Source organism: Sinocyclocheilus rhinocerous, unplaced genomic scaffold (genome assembly GCF_001515625.1).
Source record: "Sinocyclocheilus rhinocerous isolate Xijiao unplaced genomic scaffold, SAMN03320098_v1.1 scaffold295, whole genome shotgun sequence".
NCBI lineage: Eukaryota > Metazoa > Chordata > Actinopteri > Cypriniformes > Cyprinidae > Sinocyclocheilus > Sinocyclocheilus rhinocerous.
Window position 1 is genome coordinate 2,532,693 of NW_015647035.1, and position 26,256 is coordinate 2,558,948.

A 26,256-nucleotide genomic window follows, 5' to 3' on the forward strand; every position below is an offset into this window, starting at 1 on the left:
TATTTTCTTACTTAGTATTTTTGTCTTGTTTTCCAGTAAAAATATCATAACATTATTAAATCAAGATGCATTTACTTGAGAAGTAAATTTTTCAGAAAACAAGACACCTTATCGAAATCCTACGCTTGAAACAAGAAAAAAATATGCCAATGGGGTAAGAAAAATAATGTTAATTCAAATGAAAAACAAGTGTATTTTTCTTATTTTAAGCATAAATTCACTTAATTCTATGTAATTGAGCTTTTCTAGTAAATCTTTCTTAATTTAAGAATGTTTAGATATTTGTACTTGACAACAAGACAAATATTCTGAGGAAGAAATCCTTTTTTTTTTTTTTGCTCTTTGCAATGTAAGTTTATTTTATCCTTTTTAGTCACTATAAAGTTTCATTGTATAGAAAGAGCCACGGAAAGATACTTATACATTTCTTCTTTTGTGTAAAAATAACAATATACAGGTTTGCAATGACATGAGGAAAAATATTTAAATAATGACATTATTTAATGACATCTTAAAGTGTTTTAGGAAAAAAAAAAACAGAAAGTGAAAAAGTAAGTCCAGTTCTACTAAACAAACCAAAAACAGTAAGTCTGAACACAAAGCATAAGGGAGAGAGCAAGCTGCACTATCAGCAGTGCTCATCTTAGCTCTGTTCTGAACATGTGGCCTTAATGTTCTCCACTCGGCTCCATTGCAATCTGCATATTCTGATCTAAACAGTCAGAACCAGGTGCTTCGCTCCCCTTAAGTATAGTGGGAGATATGCCAAAATGCTCTTGCACGCAAGTGTGGGCAGTCGGAGCAGTTGGAGAAATTCCAGGACGAACATTTACACAGTTTAATGGACTTACTGGAAGTGTAGGGAATAATTAACCCCCCCAATATCACCATGTTACAATACTCATTGTTCATCATGTCCCGACTAGAACTGAATTTAGTTCATTTACTGGCAGCAGAAGCCTAATTTCACGTCGTCGTGCTAATTCGTTAATTCCTGTTAAGACTGTGAGACCTGGCTGTAAGAAGTGCTGTAATAATTGGTCATGTCAAAAGGATAATCTAAGAAGGTCAGCATCAGCTTTACCTCTGCTCTGTGGTTGCCATGGAGACCTAGCAGCCAATGACCCCGGAATTCTGATGAAGGATTCCGAAAAGGAATCATGTCAATTCTTGTGCATGTGGACTTATCATACTACAAGAGACATACATATCTGAGACATAACAGATCTTAAGTCAAACAAATCCAGACATATTTAGTGTTCCATTTCTCAGGATTAAACAGAGACTTAGTCCTCCCTCTTGCAGCAGTTTCAATTCAGAGTCAATTCATATTGTCGCTTTCACATATTTCGCAATGGTCCTGTCCTTGTAATCCATTCCGTCTTCTCCAGACCTGTCACAATAAGCAGCACCTCACGGAAAACAAATGCTACCGGTCCATAAAGTGCATCTCAGTGGTTAATACTGTCAGCTTCCTGGGTTCCCACTCCTGTGAAACTATCAATAAATGCCATATTTACACTATTAGTACCATCAAGTGCATTTCTAATTGTTTTTAAAGTCTGTTATCCCTGCTCTTTTTAATTATGATTATTATTACAAGCTGTTACTGATATGGTCAGTGTTGGCATAAATTAGAAAATATTAAAATAAAGGACATATCAAAGACATTCAGTTCTTTACGGCACTAGAGTTTTCACACGTTTTGCTCCATTCTGGGGCGATACCTCCATTTGAGTTCATCTTGTTGCTTTTTTTACAATGCTGCCTTGTAAATGTTTCTTCCAACCAGTTTGTACCTGAATCATTTACTTGATTCCCCCAGATGAGCTCTTTTGTTTTGAATATTCCCTTGCTGCGTGTCCCCGACTATACATCCTTAACTCCAACTCGAATTTAAAGCAAGCATGCTGAAACAAGCCAAAAGCTGTGCGATACCATTTGCTGAGGTAGAATTTCCATTGTATGTGTCTGTTCTTTGCTATTTGTGACCAGTGGGCTTTCCTCAGTCTGTTGAAAGTCTCAAGCTCTACATTTGAAATGTAAACCGAGAGGGACTTTGTTCCTTTTAGAGGAATACCAACGCTTTGTTTATCTTCCAATAAAAGCAGCTGTGGCTACTCATTAGCATCCCGTTAAAGCTAGTCTGGGTGAAGAAGGGGTATTATACGATGGCACTGCCCTTGAACACTTGAGAGGACACCAGCAGTTCAAACGCATCTCCACAGGGTAGGTTAATTTCACACCGAGCTCTCATCAGGTTTAATACACAGCTGTGTGTGCTTCCTCTTCTCCAGGATCCTGTTGAGCTCCTCTGTGAAGGAGTAATAGAGCGGAGACGTGGTGTCTCCATCTGTCTGTCTCAGCAACACATAGCTGTTGCCATTCATCTTGCGTAAGACGCTGGGTAAAGTGGCAGAGAGTCCATTGACGTACTCTGATTCTGGTGGCGGTGGGAGAGGTGGAGCAGGAGGAAGCTCTTTGTTGGGTGATGTTGTTGCTTCTCCAGGGACGATCTGCAGCAGACCATCGTGAGCATCCGGTTTCCCGTTGCAGTGGCTGGAGATGGTCTTCAGCTCCATGTGGGCACCTCGCTTTCTTTCGGCACGAGCTGCAGCCCGTAAAGAGTATTTACCCCTCCGTCCTTGCAAACAGAATCCCACATAAATCAGAATGACTGTTAGAACAAAACACAGGCTTCCTAGAATTGTGATTAGGGATAGGTACATGGCCTCCATGTTCCTCGCAGACAGGAACTCGAAGCGAGGGGACATTGGGGTTGGATAGAAGTCCTCCGTGGAGTCACTTTTGGAAGATTGAATGGTCCAGTACATCGATGTGGTCAAGCGTGGCCGCGTTGGCTCAACAGGAGGAGGTGCGGGAAGCTCCTTGCGAACTGTCAAGCTGTAGATCACCACAGGAACATGGACGCCATTCTCCAGGGCAAAGCAGCAGTAGTCGCCGCTCTGGTAAGGCCGTGCCTCGATGACCAGGAGACCGTCAGTGCCGACGCGGTAACCGGAGTCCAGTCCGTAACCCCGCAGTTCCTTTCCATTCAGCATCCACTCAGGGGTTGCCAGATTAGAGCTGAGCTCACACTGAAGCAGCACGTCATCACCCGCCATCACAGAGCGAGAGCGGTGTAACACTTGGTCTATGACAGAGCAATGGCACACACACATCAGTTATAATGACACTGGAATAATTTAGGGTTAATTAGCTTGATCATATTACTGCAGTAACGGTGATTCATTGGACACTCCTAAACAATCATCACAGTGTTTTAAACACATCTTCACAGTGTTGTTGTTAACTGAAATTAAGATTATTAAAAATCAATTTTGTAAAATGAAATAAAGCTGAAATTAATTAAAATAAAATGAAGAAGTCATAGATGAAAAACCTAAAATTACTAAAACACTTGGCAACTTAGCCTTGGTAACTAACTGACGTAAAAAGTTTAAGTTGAAGTGTTAAAATTATTCATATGAAAATAAAACTTAATTAAAGCTAAATAGAATATAAAAAAATGACAAAAGCATATAACAAAATGACTAAAACCTACGCTAAAATTTAAAATGAAAACTGAAAATATAAAAATGAAAGCTAATTCCAAATATGAATAAACATAAATAACACTTTATACTAAAACAACACTGAATCATCTCCTCAACACTGACTATTATAAGAATTATTTTTCATACCATCTGCTGTGGATTCATCACAGCCCTGGTTTCCATTCAGAATATCCTGTGTCAGATTGTCTCTGCAGATAGAAGTTATTATTATTATTATTATGCACCAATATTAAAATTCTGACCAATACTAATAAATACTGATTATTTCCATATTATGGACGATAAATAATAAATGACCGATTGCCTAAATCAAAAATAAAACATTAAAAACTCAAACAGATTTTAGCAGTGAATTTAGGCATCACAGCATTAAGGGCAAAGGTCATTTGAATGTAAAAATATGGAAAATGAGCATGCACAATTAAAAAATCAGTATCAACTGATGCAGGCAAAAAAAAAATATATATATATATATTTTGGTCTGACAACCAAAATGATACCAATATATTAATGTGTCAATGATCAGAGTTCACCAGCTCTGGGCTAGACACTTATCCAAGATGCTCTGAAGTGGGTGGTTCCATGACATACATACAATTAATTAACAAGTTAAGAACGAACAGCAGAAGTAACTAGTATTCATGAGCACGCACACATACCTTCTGTTGTGTGATGTAATCTCCACACACTCCAGTCCATCCCAGGCACAGAAGGGGTCACGCGCCATCACACAGTCAAAGCATGAGGAGTATCTGCTGCATGTGGACAAGGGCAACTGCACCACTGAGGTGGGCGAACCCACATACACACTCATCTGAAAGGTTCAAGAGGGTAGTAAGATTCACATTGTGGGCTGTACATAAAATCAAGTCATACTCATATCAGTTCAAACAGAATGTAATGGATTTGGAGAATTTATAACGGGAACAACCTGTTGTAATGATGGATTTAGAGACATTTTTATTTAATTCAACTTCCAGGATGTGCACAGGCTCATTTCTCACCTGTTTCTCAGAGATGACTATACTTTCCACTGGCTGGGGTTCCTCAAAGAGCTGCAGCTCCTCAATGATGTGCAGCTGACCAATAACCTTCACAGCCCTTTGCAGCCAACCTTCATCTGGAGGAACATCAAAACAAGTCAGAACACAGTTGCATTCAATAAAACCACCAAGTGCTTGATAGATAAGAGTTAAAGAAAGGTCACTGTAACATACATTACCTGTCCCAATGAAGAGTACGTGGTATATCTGACCATCTAGACCAGTCACTCTGTGTACAGCAATTTTGGTGTAGTCCACATTCCTCCTAAACAGCAGGGGGTGCTGTTCTTGAGGAAGGATCTGTCTGTACATGAGCGGATGGCGACGGACAAAGTGAAGTACATCGTCTGGCAGGTTGGTGGATGAGTTGATGCCTTTTGCTCTAAGATTATCTGTGATGCACTGAAGAGAAATGGAATGAGCAAGGTAACGTTACTTTCTGACAATAGCATATACATCTTGCCATATTTTCACAGCCTTGAAAGGATAGCAGACACAAATAATAAAGGGTCTGAAATTCTCCCTTCTTCTGACACAGTGGGATTGCCCACTAATTTCCAAGAACCTGTTGAGAATATAGGACACTGAGCTATTCTCGGTCTGTTGACGGAAAATTGACATAATTTCAAATATCTGACACTGTTCAAGCGTTCCAGAAGAAAAGCTTACAGGAAATGCTTCTTTTTCAAAAACCTAAAATAGGCTGGAAAAACCAAAATCCTTTAAATTTCTGAGAACTTTCAAACAGCAATTAAAGCTGCTCACTCACATACAGACTCGCTCATTAGCAATATCACAGATTCTAAATTTACAATGCAGCCAATCAGCAAAGATGTTCTGCCTGCTACTAATCCCCATGGCAAAACGCTTTGATGAAATAAGCCCCTTTTCTCCATGTGCATTCCATAAAATTACTCATCAGCGTCTGATTTCTGGATGAAACTAGATCTGCGCTCTACCTGTACCTCGCTGTGCTCTCTGAAGCAGAGACTTGTGCGTAAAGCACACAGCGATTAGATAACTTGAGCAGCTCTACCTATATAGTGCTGACTTGTGCTTCCCCATCAGAGTCAGCAAGAAGGCAGTGTTTCAGAGATGAGGATAATCAGGCCAGTGTAAGATGAAACGGGATCAGTGTTACTGTAATCCAGTATAGCTACTGTTGGCCGTACCGAGCCAGGTCGCGGTTCTGGCACCTTCCCTGTATACTGGGTCCATTTGGAGCTGGAGTCCTCTTTGCTTTCCATGTAAGGACCCTCAAAGGCCCACTGGATATCCGAAACCGAGTACTGGCAGATAGCAGACGCCTTTACGTTTTTCCTGAAAAAGAAGCACTGGTTAGTACTCTTTCAAAGCAGTACAAAGGAGAGAAATCCAACACTACATGATGTCAGGTAAAACCCTGAGCCACCAACATTCAGCCATTTCTTTAGGATATATTTCAAGGGAGCACAAAGAAAATTTGTGAATAGAAGGTGCATTCATGAAAGTGGTGAATCAGCCTAGGTGTGAGCGCTTTGTGGTTGATCCAGTTTCCAGTTTGTACGCTTGGGTTTATTAACCGAAGAGTCTCAGCCTGTGCTGTGTTCATTGTTTCTCAAGGTCTTGGCATGCTGGCATAAAACCCTCATAAGCCCACTGTGTAACCATGGAAACACGAAAAATAGATGATAAATTTATCAAAAAGTGTGTGAGAGAGGTGAGGGATGACAGTGAGTGGGTGAAGGGGGGCGAGACAGGAACATAGACAAAGCTCCTCAAGTGATGAGTACAACCTAGTGAAAAAAGAGGAAGGGGCACTTATTATTTAGAAGTGACTATAGGGAGGGAAAAGAGTGCTTCCAGTAGTAGCTTAATGGAATAGTTCAACTAGAAATTACAATTCTGTCACCATCTACTCACCCAGTCTCATTTGAAACATATATGATTATTTTCCATGGAACACAAAAGGAGATATTTAGCTGAATGTCCAAGTTGCTCTTTTACGTACAATGACAGTAACAGAAAATGTAAAAAAAAAAAAAAAAAAAAAAAGGATTGTCAGTAAAATTAAAATGTCAGTTTTTGTATGTAGGGCTCAACAATATGTTCAACTGGTACCTGAGTGTTGGGCCATTAAGCCATCTTTTCACTAATTTGAGCTTTGGGTGTGTAATGGAGGCTAGCAAGTTAGAGCTGTGCAGGTAAACCTCAAGAAGCACACTAGTGACTGATACTAGAGACTATGGTCTTTAGAGTATTTGTAATTAGCGAGCCCACCTATTTTTTTTATAATTATTAAATAACTATTTACATTGTTCAGCCATAGAAAACCTTCTATGTTTTTCTTTTAAATGTATGGGCGGTCATTTGTTTTGTCTGTATATATATTACATACATTCATTATTCATTCATTTTACCATTGCAAATAACCTGGGTAACAGCTGCTTCACAACCGCGACTGCCACTAGGGGTCGGAATGCGACAATCGTACGCGAATGTCGGAGATAGTGGAAAAGGGGCTTTAAAAAGATTGGCCCACTACTCGTTTCCAATGTCTTATGCTCTTTAACATTGTACAATGTCTCATTAAGCTTTGCAAATTCGGTTGTTGAAAATTCTGCTAATTTGAACGTGTCATCAGTTATTTTTAGCAAAATTGCAAGAATGAGTTAGAAGATTACAATCCATACATTATAGTTTTACTGACATATATTAATTCTATAAATAATATATCATATACTGTAAATGTAAAAAGAAAATGTTTATAAACACACACACACACACACAAAATCTTTATTAAGCCTCACATGCTTTCATTTTTTTATGTAAAAGACCAGCATTAAAATTCTGTTAAATAACTCCTTTTACTGTTTCACAAAAAAAACACACGAGTAAATAATGTATGATACAAATTTCAATTTTGTGAGAACTATTCCATTAAGAGAAAAGGTGTTTGGAGATTCCATGTCTGATTCAGAATTGCCTAATACTCAGGAAAACAAACACCCACGTCAAAGTAAACTTTACACCCAAACTGATGACATGGTGACACCACAGTCGTTCAGCCTTACCCTGTTAGAGGTCAGTGTGCTCAGGTCATCACAGCTCAGCTGACGCACTCATTCTCATTTGATTTGTCTCTCTCCTTCTGCCTCTTAATTATTTTCTAACATAGCACACATTATAGTCTTGCCTGTCCTGTCATTCATCACTGTTACTCATATGTTTGTGGTTTGCACCTCAGGCAGCCGCAGCCCACAGACTGATTGTCTGGCAGCTCATCAGAACCGCCCCTCTGGTTTCAGCAGGGCGTCAAGACTGTCATGTCAAAGCGGCAGACGTTAAGCGTGAGTGACCTATGTGTTACAACCAGTTTAGCTCTGAAGAAATGTGTGAAAGGAAACAATTGAATAAAAAGAAATTGCTCCACTGTTATGCTGACAAAAACAGAAATGTGTCCCTCAAGCTTCAAAGTACAACATCTTACAGTTTTATCAATGACTAGTCAAAGCTTGGCTCATGGGCATCTTTATACGTGTGCAGAACAAATTCTCTGATCTCCTGAGAGAACGTGACCTGCTTATGAATAAAACATGCTTTGTGCTTCAGGCAGCAAGAGGACGTGTCAGCGATTTTCATTCTGATGATCCTGGTGGACTGTAAATGCTGTCGCCTCATTTGATGTAAATGGCCAGAGCGAGCCAGGGTTGACAGATGAACTTACTAATAGACAAAATCCATTTCAACAAACCCGCCAGTCACAGCAAAATGACACGACGCTCCCTGGCAGAATCCTTTAATCGCTATCGACTCAGGTGTTATTTGCATGCCACCCTGAATGCACGGCAGCACAACACTTTCACAAACAACTGCCAGGAGCATTTAAGAAAGATGGTCTCCTTCTGAGAAGGAGAACCAGAAGAAGTGTCTTTCATCATGACAGATAACTAACGTAATTGACACCCACAATGAAATCGAAACACTATTGCAAATAGATAAATAGGCAATTATGTAAAAAGGATAGTACAAAAGAGATCTTACCATTCCAGACCAAATATGCCATAGAAAACAGAGTCCTGAGAGCTGGAGCCCTCCAGAAAAAACACACTCCGCAACACGTTGAAGTGAAACTCATAGTCAGGTAAAGAACACACCAGACGGGCCTTCAGGAAGGAGGTCCACTTCTTCTGTAGTGTGAGGAGACCTCCTCTGTCTCTCTACAAGATGAACACAGAGAACAGCTGAAAGAAAATCATAAGACGCAACAGCAGATGCCTATCTTGAAAGGTTTACTAACATTTACACTACCGTTCAAACGTTTGGGGTCAGTAAGATTTATTTTCTAAAAGAAATTAATATTTGAATATAATATTTTACAAGGATACATTAAATTGATCAAAAGTGGCAGTAAAGGCATTTATAATGTTACAAAAGATTTCTATTTCAAATAAATGCTGTTCCATTCATCAGTGAATCCTGAAAGAAACCATATTACAATTTCCACAAAAATATTAATATTAATCTGTTTCCAAAACTGATAATAATAAATGTTTTTTATTTTTAAGCATCAAATCAACATATTGATGAAGGATCGTATGACACTGAAGACTGGAGTAATGATGCTAAAAATTCAGCTTTGCATCACAGGAAGAAATTACATTTTAAGATATATTAAAATAGAAAATAGTTGTTTTAAATTAGGGTTTTTTTTGTTTTTTGTTTTTTTTTACAAAATTACTGATTTTACTGCATTTGAGGTCAAATAATTTCAGTCTTGGTGCACATAAGAGACTTTTTTCAAAAACATTTTATTGTCCCCATGCAAATTTTGAATGGTACTGTATTCATTTACCATGTAAAGCCCCTTACAAATCAAAGTAAACAGTTAAAGAAAACATAAAAACAATGGAAATATTTATCATTAGGTGAACCTAGTGATAGAAACAAAAAAAATTATATCAATTCAACACTATTAGAAAAATTCAAGAGTGTTACAAAACAGTAGTAGAAGAAAGATTATAACTGACTCTGATCACTGACTCTTAGCATGGCTGGTGGCAGCTAACATTATCGTCAGTGTGACTGTGGGAAAGGGAAACACACTGAACTGGATGGGTTTTTCTGTATGTTAAGGAATCCCCAATCATGTCAGGGGGATAAAGTAAATTTTCCATGCTGCCTCCCAAGAGGAGAATAAATCTTCATGGAAGAATGACTTTGACGAGACCCCAAAGCTTCTTACAGCAATTCTTGGTTTTCCCAGTACTTAGTTTTTAATTTCCAGTGTGGAAAAAAAGGAAACTGGCTTTTGAATGTTGATTTATGATGCCATCATCTCTGCCGGTGATATTCAGAAGCAGATGAAACCAAAGCTTAATGCATTGCCACTGATACGATAATCCACTTCAGATCTTTTTGGATATTTAAAAAACTGCAAGTGATTTCTAGCCTACATCAATATAAAGAAACGGAAAGCTTTTATTAAGACTTCATACAGACTGTTACTGACAACAGCCGAGTTACTGTGCTTAACATGGCTTTCTCTCAGCTCAGTGTCAGTTAGTGTGCATTAACAGCACTCAATCCCTCTAGCATGTGGATAATGAACAATAATCTACTCATTAAGGTGATCCTGCTGTGTGAACTGCCACATTTTACCCTCAGTCCATACAGCCTGCTTCACACTCTTCACCAGCGCCGGCCTCAATCCACTGGAATGTAATGAAATTCAGTCTATAATATCTAACCTACTAATATGTACAGTACACTATTGTCCAAAAAATTGGGATCAGTTTGGGTCAGATTTATTTTTCTTTCTTTCTTTCTTTCATGCATTTATTTTAATCATTACTTTTTTTCAGCTAGGATGCATTCAGTTGGTCAAAAGTGACAGTAAATGCATTTATATTGTTACAAAAGATTTCTATTTCTTCTGAATAGTTCTTTCTATTTATCAAAGGATTCTGAAAAAAAAATCATGTTTTCTACAAAAATATTAAGCAGAACAACTGTTTTCAACCTTGATCATTATATTGCAATGATATTTCACAATATTACTGTTTTTGGCTCAAATAAATGTAGCCTTGATGAGCGTACAAGACTTCTTTCAAAAAAATCCCAAACTTTTGACAGATATTATCACAGTTAGGAGGTTCAGGACAACTGTGAAATAAAAAATGTCTGACTGATTTTAAATATTGATCTTTTTCAAATGTGTAATGAACATTATTACATTAAAGTATCAAAATATAGACTTTTCTTACATGCTGATATAATTAGTGTATATATTATGTACTGGACTATATTTGAGTAAAAAGACATTTAAGCCATTTTAAAGAAAAGCTGGGTTCACATACATCCCCCCAAAGAGAAATTAAGTTTATTTCTGCATGATAATGTCTAATTTCACAATAATAGCTGAATCAAAATACACTCACGATTCACATGTCGCATGCTTACAGCTAGTGTAATATTAGGCACATGCTTTGAAAACAATCCCTATTAAACCAGGGGCCTGTACCATGATGGTGGCTGAACAAACTCGGGGTTACAGGATTAGTTTTGAGTTGACAAAACCAAACCAGTCCAATCCGGCTTTGTTGGTACCATGAAGCTGATCATCAACTTTCTCTGTCAACTCAGGCTTGATCCTGAGTTAATGGAGCATGTGCACATGAAAGTGTGACATCAGTAATGAACAGCCAATCACATGCCTTGAAACTGTGATTCACTTCTCGAGAGAGAGTCAGTGCGATTCACTACCAAATATTAAAAGATTGAACAATATGAAGAATTTAAACACATTTACAAGATGAAACAATCTATCCATCAAAGAGGAAAACTTAAAGAAAACATCTTGCCATATAAGTGCAAGTAAAAGTTGTAAAGTTAGTTTATAGAGTTGATAATATTTATAGGTATAAAAACACTTACAAATCTAAGCTCATATGTAGTCATGTTTAAACTATTGATTCTAAAACTTATTTATATTGCATATTATCTATATTTTTATATTAATTTAAAATAGAAGCTTAATAATTACTATTAAACTAAGCTAGCTTGTGTAATGGATTAAGGGTATAATAATTATATAAATCATATAAAATAATTATAACAAATAATTATCTCAAAAAATCTGACAATTTTATCTTTAAAAATGTTTTACTAAGTAGCGTCCTTTCATTTGGAGTAAGAGAAACTGGGGGAGTGGCTTTATTGCATCAGAGATGTGTCACTTTGCTTGAAGCTGATTGGTCAAATTTCGGTTTGAGATCTCTAAACCAGAACATAACCTGCCCCAGAGAAGGTTAGCTGTGGAGTGTAAGTTACTAAGGCAATGAATGCCGCTAAAAGCCAAGCCACTTTCATGGTACCTAAAACCCAGGATTGGTGCAAACTAAACTGAAACTTACCTGGCTAGCCAGCTAAACCGGCTTCATGGTACAGGCCCCAGATATCAACAACAACAAGTCTTTTGCAGTAAACATCCAACATCCTGACCTTTAGGACCGTAAAGACGTGCTCTGTGCCTTCGACAAATGATGAAACATACCAGTTGAATTCACTTACATGCACTGATCATTGAGCAGCACACTGAACGCACACAAAAACATCAGATGGTAAATAAACACTGTGGAGTAGCAGTCTAGAAAAGATGTGAAATTGCAGACATTTTCAATTGGCACTTGGATCTGAGTGTGTAGAGCTAAACTGATGGGTTGAGAGCGAGTCTCATGGGAAGGGAGCCGTTAGAGAGAGAGATGCCTGGCAACAACGTTGCTGTAAAACCCTATTAGGAAACCTGTAGAAAACCACACTTCAAATAAAGGAGCATTTTGAGGGCAGAGCCCTTACAATGCTGAGAATTAAATAGTTTAGAGCTTAAAAATGCATTGGTGAGGAACTTTTTAGTATGTGTGCTATTTTCCAGGGCAGGGCAATGGATGTCTCTGAACAACTCAAATGCGAAGGCAATGGCTTGCCATCTCTCTATTTTTGTGTGTCATTATTTTGTGGAGTGAATCAAATCTTTGTCATTGTTTGCTTCCATTGCTTCCTGATTAAATTCTTAACCATTTATGTTCCACTTTACTATGCAAAGCATGTGTTACCACAGTCTGGATTTATACTCACTAATTTTAATTAAACAGTTTTAAGATGCGTATGAGAAATCACAGGTACAGTGATGAGTGGAGTGAAGACTTCTGCCTCTTCTGTAGCCTCGTACCTTGCACACACGAGCGACCCGTGCAACTCTGCTGTGACTGAAGTATGGACTGAGCTCTTGACTCTTCTCGGTGAAGAAGAAGTAAATCTTATCGTCATCTCCCACTGAGCTACTGACGCTCTCCCTCACCAGCGCTGAGCCCACAAAATCAGCCTCTGTACAGGACAAGACAGAAGACTGCTGTTAGTACGTCACGTCACAATACTGACAAGTAAAATAATTAAAAAAAATAATGCAATAATAAATGGTTAATTAAAAATAAATATCCATGTTATTGTACTAATTGACACTGCACTTTGAGGATGGTAAGATTTTGAAATGTTTTTGAAAGAAGTCTCTTATGCTCACCAACAGAGGCGTCATGCCCATTCAAAGTGAGCAATGAGTTGTGAGCTGTGTAAACAGCTTCAGTGATTTTAATGGGAGTTTTTGAGAGCGCCTAAACTCTAGACTGTCAGTGAAAATGTTCTTTGATAATGTAAATGTTCTTTGCTCTCTTTCTGTACAATGAAAGTGTTATGATAAGTAGCCTAACTTACAATGTTTTTATTCACATTAACTTTCAATGTTAAATTCACATTAAATATAAAGTCAGTCCGTCGTATTAAAAATATTTTAGGCTATGGCATGACACCCATATCTGTCACTTAAATAAACAGACAGGTTTTTATGTATAGTTAATAGACTACATTATTAGGCTACTTTGACCATCGCCCACTATAGAACAACTAACATAATCTATAAAGGTGAGAATCGAGATATTTCATGATATAGTTAATGCGTTTGGTAATGTTTCGAATAAAAAGGAAAATAAATAAATAAAACATGAGTGCTATTGTGGCTGCTGTGTGTCACATGACGACCCCCCCACCCCACTCGTGCCCCCTCAAAAAGAATTAGTGCATGACGCCCCTGCTCACCAAGGCTGCATTTATTTAATCAAAAATACAGTAAAAACAGTAATATTGTGAAATATTTTACAATTTAAAATAACTCGTCTATTTTAATGTTTTACAGTGTAATTTATTCCTGTGATGGCAAAGCTGAATTTCCAGCATCATTACTCCAGTCTTCAGTGTCACATGGTCATTCAGAAATCATTATACTGCTGCTCAAGACACATTTCTTATTATTATCAATGATGAAAACAATTGTGATGGTTAATATTTTTGTGGAACTTGTGATACATTTTTCAGGATTCTTTGATGAATAGAACGTTCAAAATAACAGCATTTATTTGAAATATAATTTATTGTAACATTATAAATGTCTCCACTCTGACTTTTAATGAATCCAAAAAAAAAAGTTCCTGATTCACACATTTTTAAACGGTAGTGTGCATGATATATGAGTATATTATATTTAAATTTAGAATTTCATTTTTTATTTGTAAAGATATATGGTGGAGAACCATTTGCTTACATCTGATTAGTGACCTATTAAATATTTTCGATTTTTCATTGTTTTAAATTTTTAAATCCTACAACTTAACACCAAGTTTAACTGGTGGTCTCAGACTTGTGGACGCCACTGTAATGTTAAATGGCCAAATATTATTAACCTACTATGACTTGAGAGATCCAAACATATGGTAATGTTGATGGTGTGGGCTGAAATATTTTACTAATAAAATGTGCTGCAGCAGGACCGACCTTGTAGCCATTGAGTTGGAGCCTCTTCTGCTCTCAGTGTGGGATTCGGAGAGTTTCGTCGGATATCAGGAAAGCTCCGGAACTCATACTGAGATGCTGTGTACATCTGCTGATCTAAGGGAAACAGAGCGTCAAAATATAGTTCGAGCTTTTAATATTGTTAATATCATATGATTGTTTTTAATAAAACAAACTAAGTGTGAAATGTATATTGCTAATTGATTTATTGATGCCATACCAATCAACAGGCCAGTGTAGCCTTTGTTGGGATCATATGGACATTTCTCTCGACCCTCCTCGAAGGCTGATGAGAACTTAAACTTTCTCCCATTCTGGAAAACACAACAAAATGATTTAGACAGTCCTACATATGAAGGTTCTCATCCTAAAGTAAGATCTCTCTGTGTTAAGAGGCATAAAAAAGGTAGCCATCCCAGTTACTTACAATGTATGCACACAGGGGACTGAAAGCATGTGTGCCACAAGTAAACAAGTGTGTGCTGTTGAACCTCTGGAGGAATCGTATGTGGTTGTAGCACTCTGTCTGTAAGGGGGAAGATGTCTACATCAGTATGTGAACTAGAGATGATAACACAATAGATGGAGATCATGACTAACCTTGTTATCTTTCCCTTTGTTCAAGCATTGTTGCTTCTGATCATCTGATGCCTCCCAGTCAATCTGTCCAAGTACAAGATTAACAAGAATTCTTGAACTGTCAAGACTTGTAAAAATGCTTTCCTGCCACAGCAACTTCCTGCTCCAGTTTGCAGTGCCAAATTGTACCAACTGGTGTTTGTAAACAACTCTCACATTAACTTATGCACACTAGTTGGAACAAAATAGTGAAACAAAATCTGAATTCTCAGGAGGAAAGAATCTACAAATTATCTTTAAAAAGAAATGGTAAAACTAAATACACTATTTTTGTATTTCCTCAAGAAATATAATAAGTTTTAAGCTTACATTTTAGGATACTGCAACACATAATGTGACTTTTGCTCTCCTTTGCAGTGTTAAAGCACCAATATACTATATGTGCACAAAAAATCACACTTCTGGATTCATAGATGAAAAGTTCAAAAGAACAGCATTTATTTGAAACAGAAACATTTTATTTACAATCACGTTTAATTTAAAAAAAAGTCCATTTGATGGCCTCTTAAATTGTACATCATTGTGATATTTTTAAAAAATCTTGCATTTTCAAAAAGTATAAAGTTTGCATAAACCAAAAATAGATGACGGCTAACAGTGAAATTATTCACATAACATTGGAATGGAGTCTGCATCTTAAGCGTTTTTTGCTGAATTCATTGCAAAAAATTGTGGAGAGGAAGAAGAATAAAAATAGGATATTTCAGGAATATCAATACGGTTCTGCCTGGCAAGCTCTGTAATTAAGTGCTGATGTGTTTGTCGGTACGTACGGTCTGCAGAGAGCTGCTGGAGATGTCACTAGCCTGCAGGGCATATAAAGCCCCTCTAGCTCCCACATACAGCACGCCTGCCTCCTCCTCCAGCAGCAATAAACTGTAGTTCAGTGACAAGCCTCTGAAGCGCCTGAGGCCCAACAGCCCTGAAACACACAGGACAGACCAGTTAAAGAAATATTTTATCCATAAAAGGATCCACAAACACTTCACTAAGGTCTGTGGGTCTGTGCGCTTGGTGTTGTGAAGATGTGCTGTCTCCTGTGTCCTGTGTCAGTGAGTCCATGTTTGATTTATTGACATTCAAGCTTCCCTTTTCCAAATCTTTAAATTAATCTTGAGAAGTGGATGCTGTGGATTAAACTATGTGTCCCTCTCATTCACAAACGTCAATAACATTATTAAAGACACCTTTAATTTCTTCATATCTCTTCATGTTTGACTGCAGCCAAACTCGTGGGGAAGCTTGTCAGGCCTAGCAACAGTAACCAAGGAGACAGGGCTTATTAAAGGTTCAATCTGCCTGTTGTTTTTATGTTTCCAGGTCCGTGTCTAAGGTGCCCTGCAGAGGAGGTAAGACAATATACCTCATGCTGCCATTACTCCCTGCATGACCTTAATGAATCATGTGTGGCCTCTTATTATGTACAATTTCAGAGCAGACCTTTTCTCTACCAAAGTAACCAAGTAAGGGTTGGTCACAAAAAAACAAACATTTGTTGATATTATAAGGTGGTGTTTTCGTATTATTTGTTTTATGTTTGTTGGATTGCATTTGTGTGTTCAACACAATCTCATGGCAATTTATAACTATTTTTCAGTTTGGCGAATTGGTGGCTAATTTGTATGGATTCATATGATCTCATTTGTATAATCTGCTTATGTCTCAGTTATGTTAGGGCTTTCATGCTAGCTTTTTTCCCAAAATTTTTTTCCAAAAAATCATGTTATTTGTTACTTGTTATTTGTACATGTTATAAAATAGTTACATTTTCCTGTGAGATCAGGTTGTTACATGGTTTCAAATCCACAGTTAACATGTTTAATGGTGACTATTTTGTTCTGCCAAGCAAGATTTTGTTTTACATTTGTACACCACCGTTCAAAAGGGTCAGTACGATGTTTATTTTATTTTCATTTTTTTTTTAAGAAATAATACTTTTATTCATCAAGGATGCATTAAATTGTATCACAGTTTCCAAAAAAATAAAAATTTAGCAGCACAACTGTTTTCAATACTGATAAATAATAAGAAATATTTCTTGAGCAGGAAATCAGCACATTAGAATGATTTCTGAAGGATCATGTGACACTGAGACTGGAGTAATGACTGCTGAAAATTCATCATTTGCACCACAGGAATAAATGACATTGTAACAATATATTCAAATAGAAAACAGTTCATTTAAATTGCAAAAATATTACTGTTTTACTGGGGTTTTTTTTTTTTTTGATAAAATAAAATCTTTCCGACCCCAAACTTTTGAATGGTAGTGAATCTGAGATTGACATAGGTTGTCTGCTTACAAACAGTAACTAAAGTGGAAAATAAATATAAAAGTTTAACTGGCACTTTATAGGTTTAATATATATATTTATGTAACTATGTCTGTACATATAAATACTCTTAGCAGTAAAAGACAGTCATCACTCATTCCATAATGAGCGTAGGAGGCAGAACGCCCTTTTAACACAAAGGTGAGCTGATACACAAACAAACATTCCTGGTTCCTTGTTTGCACAATAATGTGTTGTGTATCGCACTACTGTGATGATGTGCACATGACACGTGCTGTATGGTATGCGTGCTTCAAAAATAACACCACATGCTGAAAAACATCAACAAACACAGCCCACGGGACACACGTCTCCACTCGTGTATAGGCAGCAGCGTGTGGCAGCAGGACAGGTTATGCAGCGCAGCCAGATTTGGCTGAGGACCCAGAGCACTACAATGACAGCAGAGCTGACAAACATAGCTACAGAGAGACAGAGGGGAGTGAGCTACAGGGACAGCGTACCAGAGCCAAAGATGAACAGAAAAAGAAGATAATTAAGGTGCCCTGTGACTCCCTGCTGACACAGCGCTGCTGTGTTTCGCAAACATGTAGAAACGTCTGCATTTCCTTAATGCTTCCTGCTCACAAACACACACACACACATGCTCAATACATTTGATTAATCTCTTTCTAATGCTCAAGCAGTCCCATTCATTTGCTCTTATGTTTTTGTGTCCAAGTGTGTGTTGATTGGTTTAGGAATGATGACCTACTCTGAGATCTTACATCTCTTAACAACAAACAAATTATATTACTAATGATCAAATCATCTTCATTAAATACACCCAAAACATACACTCAACTCACTCATCAACTAACTATGAATGGTTGTCAATGGAGAAACATATTTTCTGCCAACAAGTGATAACTGGACCATGATAAAGGCATGTATAATGCAAGGATGGTCCCAAAAATAAAAATTCTAAATAAAAATTCATTACTCAGCCAAGTTGTTCCAAACCTGTATGAGTTTCTTTCTTCTGTTGAACACAAAAGAAGTTATTTTGAGGAATGATGGTAAGCAAACAGTGACGGTAACCATTGACTTCATAGTATTTTTTCCATACTATGGAAGTTGATGGCTATCATCAGCAGAAATTCAACAGAAGGAAGAAACTCATACAGGTTTGGAACCACCTGAGGCTGAGTAAATGATGAAAGAATTTTCATTTTTGGCTGAACTATCCCTTTAAGGCCCCTTCACACCAAGGACGGTAACTAAAACTAAAACTATAGGTACAAAGTTTCAATAATCATTCTAATTCTATAAAAATAGTGAAGCCCACACCACAACTATAACAAGAACGACACAAAGGAACGATAAGGTTTCAGAACATTTTTTTTTTCCAGATGATGAATGATAAAAACATTGACAGCCAATTAGAATCCACCTGACTTTAAAGAGTCTGGGCATTTAAAGCGGCAGACAACAAGACTGCAGTGCTTATAATAAATAGAATGTTATTGTTCATTAGTGTGGATGCTAATATAATTATCGTTATAGTTATTCCTTTTAGGTGTTAACAGGTTTTTATATTTAAGAGAGCCATTTGCATGTTTGTTTACTTTTAAATGTTCATTAGCATTAGATAAAACAGAGAGAACTACTAATTTCTTTTGTTTGCATGGCTTGAGCCCAACTTAAAAAAGCACAACTTATTGTTATCAGATTTTGTTCCTGATTTGAAATTTAAATTTAATTTCACAAACACAAGATTTCCGTCTTTCCTAATTCAAGATACGATCTGTACTTTGGCTGGAAATAGCATAATTAATATGTCCACCAATCAAGCTGACATGCCTTAACCTGACAATGTTAAGAAGCTACTATTTGACTCCTTGATGTGAATGACATGTACAGTAATAATTTAAAAATCAACAATTGGAAAAAAAAAAAAATATTACTTAACCCTTATTCTGAATAATATTCCTTTTAATGTCTGGTGCTGCTTAAAACTCTGCTTTGGCCGAAAAGAATCATCAAATAATAATTAGTGTGCAAGAGGTCATGAGACTGGAAGATTGCATTTATCAAACCAATTTCATGAGCCTTAAGAAAAGCCATGAGTCTAATCTGCTGGCTAAAAGTTAAATAGCAGAATGATCCACTCTGTGCTCGCTTCCAACTGCTGTCATCTTTCCTCTTAATATGTTCACCCTCTATCCCCAGTACAGAGCCAACGATGTTAACAGAAGAGATTGATCCACTCAGACATACACTATTAGATCACAATGCATTTCCCACAGTCCTCCAGAAATTATTCAGTCGTCACTCTTCAGTGGGTCAGAAGCACAGGGTCAATCTCAAACCCAACGGAGCCGAACTGGGCCGAGACTTGCACACATTATTAGTTTGGCCACAAACAACATTATACACCGGAATAAACAGTACACATACACAGTGCACATACACACACACACACACACAAATGCATTCCCATGCACATATCATTTACAGTGTCATACTGACACGTTACGTTGTACTTTTCCACTAAGCACCAGATTTAACGCGAACAGCAGTTCAAAATGGTAAACGAATTACAAGCCAAGGTTATTCAAACAGAACAAAGGTTTACATGCACACAGCACAGAGACCTCCACAATATTCCTGTGTTGGGGTGCGGAGAGCAGCTTTGAACTTCAAACAAATGTCAAGAGATGTGTTAAAATGGCAACGGCCCAGCATGAAGCAATGCCCATCCCAACGAACGAGACCAGTAACCTGAATGATAGCACTCTACAGGCCTGCTATTACACAGACACAAACCACATAACTTAGGTGTGCTCGTCATTCTCAGGCACAATGCAGTGCAGCAGAGACATGCTATCATCTCCTCAAACCAGAATTACTCGTTTTACTGATTGCTCAAATAGAGATCCTCATGATTTTAAAGCAGCACAAACGGTTGTCTGTTCAACTTGGTCATGGGATCTTACAAGGAATGGATGGAGGTCAATGAAACATTGGAAAAACTAAACACAGTTCGGTGGGAATGAGTTTTGGCATCAACCTCCACAATGTTGGGATTATCAATGCAGCTTCACTTATAAAAAACTATTTTATACCATGTTTCTTTTTTGGATATGATATCATACTAATACTATGGTTTTGTATACAAGTACCACGGTAGTATTCTGTGTCTCAAACTTTGATACAATATTCCCATATTATTCTACAACTTCGAGAATTCTACCATTTATTCTTTAAATTCTGTAAATAAATGGCAAGTACAAAGAATGCTGTTGTTTTTCTCCATTAATCCGATTTGAAAACGCCATATGTTTATATATATTCTAGATTAATTTACTTTGGCAATCAAATTTACTTCCAAATAACTGTCATGCATACCCTTCCCTATTACCATACAATTATACGAAACATAAATAAATTTAAGATAGAAAGACCAAATAACATGAACAAATACATAAAACACAGGCTAACAGCTATACATCACAGAGCCATGTTTGAAGTGGTTGAACTGATGACATTACAATTATACTCCCCTGTATTTACATTGGTTTACAAATGTTGTAATCATTCACTACCATGGTATTACTCTCTGACATCACTGTGCAATGCAACCACCATAGTGTTTGTTTTTCTAAGAATGCCTAAGAATCGAATTATTCTGGGAATAAAAATGCTGTAAATGTTTTCATAAAAAAAGGAATTAGTTGTTATTCAAGCATTCAGTGTAGACTAGTAATGAAACCAAGACAGCTGATACACTTTCCTTCTTCTTTTATCACACATTCCTGTATTTCAGTCTGGTATACGATGCATTGTGGAGTAACAATGAAGCAATAGAGAACAATACCAGCATTTCCTGTTCTCTGGATAAAGTTTAATCCAACCATAGAGACAAGGAAGGTGAGGTAGCACCAAAATGACTGAGCACTACAGGAAAAGACAACTGACTATAGCAGATTGTATTTGTCCTCAACTCCCATACATTACACTATTCACTATTATACACTACCAGTGTTGGGGAAAGTTACTTTTAAAAGTAATGCATTACAATATTGCGTTACTCCCTAAAAAAAGTAACTAATTACTTAATTACTTTTTATGGAAAGCAATGCATTACTTAATCAACACTATACACTACTGTTTAAAAGTTTGGATTTTTCTTTTAGAAATGAATACTTTTATTCAGCAAGAATGCATCAAATTGATCAAAAGTGACTAAAGGCTTTTACTTTGTTACAATCTATTTCAAATAAATGATGTTCTTTTGAACTTGCTATTCATTAAAGAATCCTGGAAAATTAACACGGTTTCCAAAATGTTAACCATCACAACTGTTTTCAACATTGATAATAATAAGAAATGTTTCTTGTGCAGCAAATCAGCATATTAGAATGATTTCTGAAGGATCATGTGACACTGAAGACTGAAGTCATGATGTTGAAAATTCAGCTTTGCCAAAGGAATAAATTTTTAAATATATTAAAATAGAAACAGATATATTATAATAGAAAACTGTCATGTGAAATTTTAATAAAAGTCCACAATATTTAAACAAATACAGCCCTGTGCAATATGCAAATATTATTAATAGGGAGTTCACACTCATAATCCTTCTTTTCCAATAGATTTTGTAACATGGGTGAAGAGATTAGATCCCATTCAAGTCCATGAAGCATAAAATTCTCTAGAATATAATTTCATGCTGTAACATTTGAATCTGTCTGCACTGGAATTGAGGGCCTAGCCGAACGTGTCAATTAGAAGGGGATGTCAACATACTGTTAGCCATGTAGTGAATATGCAATTGAGCACTGAGAGCAGAATGACTACCATTAGACCTTTACAAACTGACATTACAGTAGTACATTTACTCAAGACACTCCTGTCATGTCTACACACACACACACACACACACACCCTCTGTCTGCTCAACTGCACTGCTAATTAACTAATCAATATGACATTCACAACATGATTCGGATTGTCATCCCAGAGGCCTTGTGCATGTGTGTGTGAGAAAGACACTGTGTATTTGCTAAATAAACAAGTGAAGGTCTCCCGAAAACCAGCGAGGAACTCAGCGTTCAGAGTCATGTTTAAACCAGCCGCTTCACGCAGTTTCACAGCAGTGTGAGCTTTGATATTTGACAGAAGCATAATGAGTGTGCTCAGGGTGTTTTGAGGAGTACAATACATACAGTGCAAATATAATTTACACTGTCCTCCCTCAGGTAGCCTGTCACTATCTCGGCTCTGTCTCATGTCTCTGAGGGTTATTAGGCTATAAAGTACAGCGCTCTCTGAACTCATTAATGATTAAGCAGCCACAGAAAGAGGTGATCATGGGTTTTTAGGATACTGACTCACTCTGTAGTTAAAGCTTTGGGGTTCCTGAGACATACAGTCCACATTAAATGGGTGTTCGTAGGTGATTATGCACAAGACAATGATATTCCAGTATGATTTTGCAAAACCATACAACCATATTAATAACTTAATGATTACCAAGAGTGAATAATGATCTTGTATCACACTGAAGGGTATATTTTGCAAGGGTTTTGTGCTTACAAAAGGAATAAATAAAGTGGTACGAAATATAAATGCGTAACAAAATAATTTATTATATAAAAGTAATAATTGAATGCCATATTGGCATCAAAGGCTATAATCATCGCAAACTCATAAGTAATAAAATGTCAAATAATCTCAATAACAATAATACTTCAGTGAATTGTACATCAATTTAACAATATTATCTTCACAATAAAAAATAAATAAATAAACAATAACAATGAAAATAACAATAATAAAAAAGTTATAACTTATAAATTTTTCAATTTGATATTTGATAAATATTCGAAAATTTTCCCATGAGAAACTTTAAAAAGTCCATAAATGTAATTTCTTGAATAAAAAACTTCTGAATAAAACTTCTGAATACAAATCTTATGCAATATATGACACAGAGTACTCCTAGTTTATAAGGTAAGTTAAAATTTAACATAAGGATTATTGATTAAAACAACAAAAATACTAGAAAATTCCCCATTTTGACCCCCTTTATGCAGTTTTGGAGGTAGTGATACAAACATCTTATTTCTTCCTGACCAAGAAATATGATGTTGGTGAGGGTCAGAAACAATTTTTTTAATATAATAAATGTTTTTTATCGATCAAATATTTTTTAAACCATAGCCTGCTGGAGTGATACAAACAGTGAAACAGTTGGAGCTCTGTTATCACTAGAATATCACACCACTGGAAAAGGCTCTCAGCCAATCATATATATATATATAATTAAATTTTTTCCTCTTCAGTCATGTCTTTTCACTTCAGGCGCCAAGTGTGCCAATTTAATGTATGCCTTTTTACACACTCTCATCTTTTGCTTGTTGCTGAACAGGGATTTGATATGAACTCAGTAGTAATTTACATCTCATTTTCCGCACACAGTGTAAGCTCATGCCTGCACAGGGATGCTAAATGAAATGATGAGAGGAGAGATGACCTCATTGGTTTTTGTAAGTGCAGTAGAAGTTGCTAAGTAACTTGATGAAAAGATCTGTCAGGCTGATGTATGCAGGGATGGATTATGGTCCAGCAAGGCCTCGGGCTTAGCCACTTGGCGTTCTCTGAGCAGCTCTATGTGATACATTTTACTTTATGCTGTTTCTTGGCTTGTGCACTACACAAGTAATGGGTCAGATGTTTATATGTACCATAAAAATGTATTAAATACATAATATATAAAATATATAATAATTTTTTTATAAAATTTGTACATACTAAAGTTAATATTATTTCAAGCTATTTGTAAAGGCAGCATTTCTCATTTCATTTAGTTTAACTTAATATACTAAATTAATATAAACTAAATAAACATATATTAAAACAACTAAAAAAGAATAAAAATGATGAAAACAAATTACTAAAACTTTAAAATGTAAATGAAAATGGGGAATCTAAAAATAAAAACTAATGCAAAATATCAATAAAAACTATAACAGTATCTTGATACTAAAATAACACTGTTATTGAATGAGCAATTGGTTATGAATGCGTAATTAATTGGTTTGGAAGTTGTGAATGAGTAATGTGGTATGTTTTTTAAGCAATTAACTTGTTCAACTCAACTTTGGATTATAAAGAAAAAAAACCTGCAGACCAAGCACAGCATTACTGTACTGGAAAAGAATATCATCTGAAGGTGAGAACTAATAAACTAACAAATAGTAAATAACATAATATTTTTCACATATTTAAAGGGGTCATATGATGCGATTTCAATTTTTCCTTTCTCTTTGAAGTGTTACAAGCTCTTGGTGCATAAAGAAGATCTGTAAAGTTTCAAAGACTAAAGTCTCAAATCCAAAGAGATATTCTTTATAAAAGTTGAGAAACAATAATGTACAGTACGTGGAAAATAATGTGTTTTTTGAACACATTTCATTACACCAAATACACAAAATAATGTTCTTTTTAGCAACATCATATGACCCCTTTAACATATTAGCTATTTAATGCAAATATGCAACACGTTATATTTTAAAGTTACATCCTTTAAAACTGTTTGGACTGTCTTCTGCACGGAAAATCTGCTTCAGCACTCCTTCTCTAGGTCATTGACCTAGCAGGCAATGGTAGGACTGGTCTTGGAGAGTGAACCTGCTGCTCTCTCACTGTTTTTAAACTCAACACAGGCCTCAAGTCTCTCAGGGCTCTGACCTCTCTGCAGTTGTGTAACTAAACACTGGAGATAAAGGAAACCTTGGGTTGGCTTATTGTGCCTTCTCTCCTGCATTTCTGCTTCACAGATGTGAGAGAAAGGCGTTTTATTGTTCAACAGCGAAGAGATATACAAAATTCAAGCTGGCAAGCAGAGAGTCATCTAAACGAGTGTGATAGAGCCCTGCTTACATCTGAATGATTAAATACAGAGTCATAAACAGTTCGTGAACCCACTCCCCCTCATATAAGCATACAGCAGCTTCTCTGCATCTGCCTGAGCAGCCCTTTTTATTTACTTCAGAATTAACCCTTGCGATGCTTACAGAAATGTACTGTAGTAGTACCATGTTACTGTGATGCTAATGCACAAATAAACTGTTATACTTTGATATGCCATGGCACTGAATGATTATCATATTTACATACCATGATATAGAGTGCTTTTTAGCCCACTTTTTCAGCGGTCTTGGTTCTGGAAGCATTTTTCCCAATGATTTGCTCCATAGGGATTTCAAACAATTCTTCACTAAGGCATTCTAACACTTGATCCAAACCAACTCTAGCTCTATCATATCAAACTTTGATTTAAAACAAAAAATACATGAAAATCAAAAGAAAAAGTTTGCATAATCGAAAAATGACAGTACATATCATGTTCTGGTCAAAAGTTTGGTAAGATTTTTTTTATGTCTCATGATCACCAAGGCTGCATTTATTTGATCAAAAATACAACAATATTGTAAAATATTATTACAATTTAAAAGAACTGTTTTCAATTTTAATATGTTTTAAAATGTAATTTATTTCTGTGATGAAAAGCTGAATTTTCAGCATCATTACTCCAGTCTTCAGTGTGACATGATTCTTCAGAAATCATTCTAATATGTGGATTTTCTGCTCAAGAAACATTTATTTATTATTATTATTATTATTGAAAACAATTGTGCTGCTTCATATATATAAATTTTTTCCAGGCTTCTTTGATGAATAGAAAGTTCAAAAGTTTTTTTTAAGTAAATTCAGTCAATTTAAAGCAACCTAAAATCTTAACTTCTGTCATATATATATATATATATATATATA

General features: G+C 36.3%; 2 protein-coding genes across 2 annotated transcripts in view; both read right to left on the bottom strand.

The window, feature by feature from the left end:
* Nucleotides 1–551: 551 nt before the first annotated feature.
* LOC107708465 (semaphorin-4G-like) overlaps nt 552–26,256 on the bottom strand; it is a 33,150-nt gene continuing 7,445 nt past the window's right edge. Inside the window, exons 3-15 of the mRNA XM_016512711.1 lie at nt 15,913–16,061; nt 15,101–15,163; nt 14,928–15,026; nt 14,721–14,814; nt 14,483–14,596; nt 12,831–12,985; nt 8,645–8,820; nt 5,794–5,941; nt 4,801–5,023; nt 4,583–4,698; nt 4,238–4,392; nt 3,705–3,766; nt 552–3,154 (exon numbers count right to left, since the gene is read on the bottom strand). Coding sequence (XP_016368197.1) covers nt 2,241–3,154; nt 3,705–3,766; nt 4,238–4,392; nt 4,583–4,698; nt 4,801–5,023; nt 5,794–5,941; nt 8,645–8,820; nt 12,831–12,985; nt 14,483–14,596; nt 14,721–14,814; nt 14,928–15,026; nt 15,101–15,163; nt 15,913–16,061 — 2,468 coding nt within the window. The 3' untranslated portion in view covers nt 552–2,240. The remainder of the gene's footprint in view (nt 3,155–3,704; nt 3,767–4,237; nt 4,393–4,582; nt 4,699–4,800; nt 5,024–5,793; nt 5,942–8,644; nt 8,821–12,830; nt 12,986–14,482; nt 14,597–14,720; nt 14,815–14,927; nt 15,027–15,100; nt 15,164–15,912; nt 16,062–26,256) is intronic.
* LOC107708466 (SMC5-SMC6 complex localization factor protein 2-like) overlaps nt 23,534–26,256 on the bottom strand; it is a 23,348-nt gene continuing 20,625 nt past the window's right edge. The window contains 1 exon segment of the mRNA XM_016512712.1: nt 23,534–23,544. The gene's annotated coding sequence lies outside the window, so the exon portion shown is untranslated.